The sequence below is a fragment of the Humulus lupulus genome, chromosome 1, assembly GCF_963169125.1.
Source record: "Humulus lupulus chromosome 1, drHumLupu1.1, whole genome shotgun sequence".
NCBI lineage: Eukaryota > Viridiplantae > Streptophyta > Magnoliopsida > Rosales > Cannabaceae > Humulus > Humulus lupulus.
In genome coordinates, this window is record NC_084793.1 from 26,687,213 (window position 1) to 26,693,379 (window position 6,167).

Genomic DNA, 6,167 nt, shown 5'->3' on the forward strand with positions numbered 1-6,167 from the left:
TCTTCCACAGCAAGTTTCAGCGCACACAAAACACAAAACCCAGTTCTTCTTCTGCTTCTTCTTAGAGTTCAGATTCAAAAGCTTCTTATTCTCATTCATGGCGGTACTGTATTAGGTTTCTTTCTTCTTTGGTTAGGGTTTGCTTTTTCCACAAAGTCATTTCGATTCGATAATGGCAACTACTCAATCAGTTCAACTATTTCACGGCGTCCGTTTCGTCCTCTTTGGATTCGACTCTATTAATGAACATAAGGTCTTCAGTCTCTTAACTTCATATATTTTCCTGATTTTTTTTAATTAGTTTGTTTGTTTGTTTTTTTTACTTATGGTGAAATAAAACGTGTAGATTCGATCGAAGCTTGTGGAAGGTGGGGGAGTTGATGCTGGTCAGTACAGCCAAAATTGCACACATGTGATTGTGGATAAAGTTGTTTATGTACGTGCTCTTAAAAGTGTTTTGTTTCTCTAATGTAATTGGAATTTTAAGTTTTATTTTCAGTAAAATGGGCTTCTTTGTTCTTGGGGTTTTCTTGAAGTACAAAATCTCATATGTTAATTTTGAAATTTAAGTGGTCATAACCCATTTGTTTGTTCAGGATGATCCTTTATGTGTTGATGCTCGAAAAGACTGCAAAACAGTAGTGACTGGTTTATGGGTAGATCATAGTTTTGACGCTGGAATGGTGGTTGACGCCACTACGGTGAGGTTTTATACATTTTTGTTTAGGTCCTTCATGGTTGTTTGATTTTGGGCTGACAAAGGAGTCTAAATTAATTTAGTTAATTTCAGCTTTTGTAGCATGAAAATGTTCATTTAGAATAAAGAGTCTGTGGCATTGATGAATTCCGCTAAATTTTACTCGGATTGGATCAACAGTGAAATGCTTTCTAGCATTTCTTATACCACCAATGGTTGATACTTTACCAAATAAAAACCATTAAGAATAAGGACTAATTGAAATTTTTATATGTAGCTTGATTTTGAAATTTTATATATGTATTGATACTGTGTTTGGGTTCTCTTTAGTTTGTGCTAGCGATTTTTTTTGTGCCAGATTGGTAAAGATTTAAGTTTTTCGGCAGATAATGTACAGACCACTTAGAGACTTGAATGGTATACCGGGTGCTAAAAGTTTAATTATTTGCTTGACTGGATACCAGCGACAAGACAGAGATGACATTATGGTATGCATACCCTTTTTTATCCTCTCTTTCCTTAGTTCTGAATATTGAATTCCTCTAGATACTTCATTATTTTAATTAATCAATTCTTTTGGCTTTCTCAGAATATGGTTGCCTTAATGGGTGCACATTTTTCTAAGCCATTGGTGGCGAATAAAGTCACTCATCTCATTTGCTACAAATTTGAAGGTAATTCTTTTTGTCACCATATTTGATGGGTTTTAAATGTGTATAACACATCTATGTGCACTGCTTTTGCTTCCGTTAAGTTACCATTATTTTCCAATTGGCTTACACCATTTGTTTTATGATCGGATGAAATCAATATGCAACTCAAGAGGAGAATAAAAACGAGCATATATTGCATGTGTAGCTCTACTTTTTATGCGACAGTAGATAATTCTTTTTTCTTCACTAAACAAGCCTTAAATAGCGATAGAAATTTATGAGACTTATTTGTGTAGGAGAAAAATATGAACTTGCCAAGAGATTGAACAAGATAAAGCTGGTCAATCATCGTTGGCTGGAGGATTGGTATGTTTTAGCTGAATTCTTGGTGATCTAACATCTTCTCCTTGGCAGTCAATGAAACAAGTTTCCCAAATTCAAGTAATTGATTTTTTCTTCTTCTCCTTTTGGCAGCTTAAGGGAGTGGGATGTTCTTCCAGAAGTCGATTATAACACAAGGTAAGGTGTTGGTTAAAGTATTTTCTTTCTCTGTACTCGGCAAATTATTCATTCAGCAAATGTTACTTGTATTGTACCATGTGCACTATTATATGGCACAAAGACAGTCACCTCACTTTCATATCAAATTATCAATTGCTTTCTATGCATACTTTTGTGCTTAGATTTCATTTTCCCTCAACAGTGGCTATGAGTTGGAGATGATGGAGGCTGAGGCAAAGGATTCTGAAGATGAGGTTGAAGATACATCTCTTAAGCAATATGTAGTAGAAAACGTGCATAGAAGTCCTATCAATTTAGCAACTAGCTTTCCAGAGACACATGCATCACCCAAACCAGCTGCAGAGGCGCAACATATTCCACCTGATTCACCACTGCCTAAGAGTCCTTTAAATGTCATTGCTATTGATGACAAGTTTTCAGTGCATGGAGTAGAGAAAAGATCGTCTCCAGCCTCAAGTTTGGATTTTGGGAATCAGGATTCTAACATCCTTAAGGGGACTTACTATAGCAAAGAACTCGACTCTCGTTATCAATCTCCTGATGGTAAGAATGCAAGGAATGACTGGACATCTAATTCTCGGAGTGTTGAAAGGGTTCGTTCTAATGAGAGGTCTGGTGCTGCAAATTCTTCAAAGAAAAAACCGAGGAGATTAGGAGAATTATCAGGCAATGGAAGTGGCTTTGACAGAGAACCTATGGGTGAACCCAAAGTCAATAATCTTTCATCTTTAGCACAAGCAAAGAATAGAATTAGCTCTGATTATGTTGAAGCACTTCATTTACAATCTGGAGTTAATCCAACTGATTTTTCGCCTCCAAAAGAGATACGAAATGGTTATGGTAGTCCCATTTTGCAAAAGATAAACGACAACGTGAAATCATGCATTAGGAAGAGTCCATCACCAAACAGTAAAATTCTTGGGCTGAAACCAATGTCTTCCTATGATACTAACGCTAATCGAGTTCCTTTTGGTAGTGGATGCTCCTACAATGGGTTTGCAAATGTGAACTCTGCAATTGAATCACGCTCTACTGATGCTGGGCAGCATGATCATGCAAATGACAAGACATCTCCATCCTCTTTCAAGAGAGTAAAAACATCCTTATCCCATGGTCCAGACTTCAACAATTTTGTGAAGGAGAATTCTACACCTGTGGCTGCCACAAGGGAACCCCAGAGTGATCAGCAGAATGTTAAGGGTTTTGAAAGTAAGAATACATCTCCATCCTCTTCCAAGAGACTAAAAACATCCTTATCCAGTGGTCTGGACTTCAACAATTTTGTTAAGGAGAATTCCTCACCTGCGGCCAATACAAGGGAACCCAAGAATGATCAACAGGATGGAAAGGGTTCTGAACACGAGATGACAACTCCGTCCTCTTTCAATAGAGTGGAAACAACCTTATCTAGTGGTCCGGACTTTAACACTTTTGTTAAGGAGAATTCTACACCTGTGGTTGCCGTTACAAGGGAACCCCAGAATGATCAGCAGGATGGTAAGGGTTCTGAGAGTAACAGAGATCCAGAGATTAATAATTCCAACGGCCCTTCTAGTTTGAACTTGCTAGGAGATGAGAACTTAGTTACTAAACCGCTACGAAAGAAGACGGTTTCGAAGAAGACATTGGGTACAAGACCCAAGAAAGTTTCTACTGCAAACCAAAAGGGTTCCATTTACTTGGGCAAAGACAGTACGTCCCAAAATGATGCAGCGGCTTGTTTGAGTGGAGAAAAGAATGAGAAATCTCCCAAGACCAAAAAGACTCAATTGTCGTATCCTATTGTCAACAATGAAGCACCAACAAAAGCAGTGGCAGAACATACTAATAGATCTCGAGATAATGCTATGCCTCAAATAGAATCTCTAGATGATGAAACAGAGGCTCCAGAAGAAAAGGTTGAGCTGGTGTCGGAGAATGTAGTTAACAAACAAAATGATAATGACACAGAGAAGAAATCAACAAGCACGCAGCATGTATCAAATGACGTCATCACTAATATTCAGGAAGTGGCCTCAGAACAAGGCAAAAAAGGAAATGAAACAGAAAATGCAGTGGATAGCACTACTTCAGCTCCGGCCAAACCAAGCTCAAAGGTAGATGGATTGAAGAGGAAAACACATAAAGAGAAAAAAGTCACTAAGAATAAGAAAGTTCTTGAGGTGGCAGATGTAATGAAATCTAAAGAACCTATTAATAATAGCGAGGACATTCAGAATGAAAACAATGGTGTGCAGGATACAGAGGAAAAGAAAGCTGTTAAAAGTCCTCCTAAACCTAAGCACCAAAAAGTATCCAAAAAGAATTCTGTGGAAGAAGAGGAGAAGGAGAACAAGCCAACTAACAGTGGAAATGAAAATAAACGTCGAGCTAAAAAGCATGTAGAACAATCAGTTGTTCAGTCTAATATTACGCCAACAAAGGTTCAGCAAAGTGCTTCAAAGTGCAGTCGTAACTCTTCAAAGCAAGTGGAAAGAGATGCAAATAGTGTTCAAAATGAACCTGCAATGTTTATTTTAAGTGGACATCGACTTCAACGGAAGGAGTTTCAGAGTGTTATTAGGCGTTTGAAAGGAAAATTTTGCCGTGATTCACATCAGTGGTCTTACCAGGCCACACACTTCATTGCTCCGGATCCAATTCGCAGGACTGAGAAATTTTTTGCTGCAGCAGCATCTGGAAGGTTTATTTTTAGATGTTGTAGTCTTTTCATTAATATGGACTTCCTGTAGTTATAAATTTATAACTCTTGGTTGCAACTTTCGTGCAGATGGATTCTTAAGATGGATTATTTAACGGCTTGTAACCAGGCAGGAAAATTCTTGGAAGAGGAGCCTTATGAATGGTACAAGAATGGCCTTAATGAAGATGGTGCAATTAACTTAGAGGCTCCAAGGAAGTGGCGTCTCTTGAGGCAAAGAACAGGTCACGGTGCTCTTCATGGAATGCGCATACTCGTATATGGTGAATGTATAGCGCCACCTTTGGTACGTACACATTCTATTGCATTTAGAATTGATAAGTGATTACGATGGTAATGAATTTTCTTTCTATTTCATTAACATATGAAGGCCCTTTTTATTCTGACATTTTTTCGGTGTATGCATACAATTTTACAATGTCTTTTTTCAAGGGTTGGATTCCACCCCTTCTTATAAGTAGGGAGAATGGCTCACACAAAAGAGTTGTGTGTAACATATTTTTGTGTATTGTCATGTTAGCGTATCACATCAATTGGTTTAGATTCTTATACAATTCTTCACTTGTACGATCAAAACTCCATAGTCACGATTATGAGAGATATAGCTCTCATATCAATGCTAAATACTAAGGAACACTAAATCTTTGCCCTATACAATGTTATCAAACAGGACACCCTGAAGCGCGTAGTGAAGGCTGGAGACGGCACCATACTAGCAACATCTCCACCCTACACTCGCTTCCTGAACTCGAGCGTTGACTTCGCAATCATCTCTCCCGGCATGCCACGTGTAGATGCATGGGTCCAGGAGTTTTTAAAGCACGAGATACCATGTGTGGTAGCTGATTATTTAGTGGAATACGTATGCAAACCCGGGTACTCCCTCGACAAGCATGTGCTATACAACACTCATGGTTGGGCTGAGAAGTCATTTGCCAAACTCCAAGAGATTGCAGAGGAGAAAGTTGTGATGGAGCTGACACCACCAGATTACAATGATGTACCTTGCCAGGTATGTGGGTCTCGTGGTAGAGGAGATGTGATGTTGATATGCGGTGATGAAGATGGCTCTAACGGTTGTGGAGTTGGTTGTCATATTGATTGTTGTGATCCTCCATTTCAAGATATTCCTGAGGATGACTGGTTTTGCTTGGACTGTGTTAAAAGCAAAACCAGTGATCAGTCTTCAAATAAGAAAAGGAAAAAGGGGACCCCTTCATTGAAGAAGAAGAGGAGCAAGTTTTAGATTAGATAGATCGATAGATATGTGGGGATAACTTTATGCTTTTTATGGACTGTCTTGTATTTTATTTTATTTTGACATTGTTTGTATATTGTGTTGTTATTCAAATAACAAAAATGCTGAACATCCGGGCAGGATTTATCACGAGGTTAATGTGACATTTTTTTTATGAGCACTTCGGCTCGAGTAGCATTCCCAGCAGAGTTGGCTATATAGTTTCTTTATATTGGTTTTTGAAATAAAAAAGAGTGTAATTTAAACGTTTTTTATCATCTCATGCAAATATTTCACACTAGTTTAGAATAAAAATTTCACCCTGATCAATAGCATTTTTTTTATTGGTTGCCCCCT

At 38.1% G+C, this 6,167-nt stretch overlaps 1 protein-coding gene across 1 annotated transcript; it reads left to right on the forward strand.

Annotated features, from left to right (window-relative positions):
- On the forward strand, positions 1-5,991 carry LOC133789838 (BRCT domain-containing protein At4g02110). Its single transcript, XM_062227553.1, has 10 exons — positions 1-253; positions 347-436; positions 597-701; positions 1,084-1,185; positions 1,287-1,371; positions 1,647-1,716; positions 1,825-1,869; positions 2,054-4,555; positions 4,643-4,859; positions 5,244-5,991. The coding sequence occupies exons 1-10, from the start codon at positions 173-175 to the stop codon at positions 5,817-5,819; spliced, it is 3,873 nt and encodes a 1,290-aa protein (XP_062083537.1). The 5' UTR covers positions 1-172; the 3' UTR covers positions 5,820-5,991.
- The last annotated feature ends 176 nt before the right edge of the window (positions 5,992-6,167 follow it).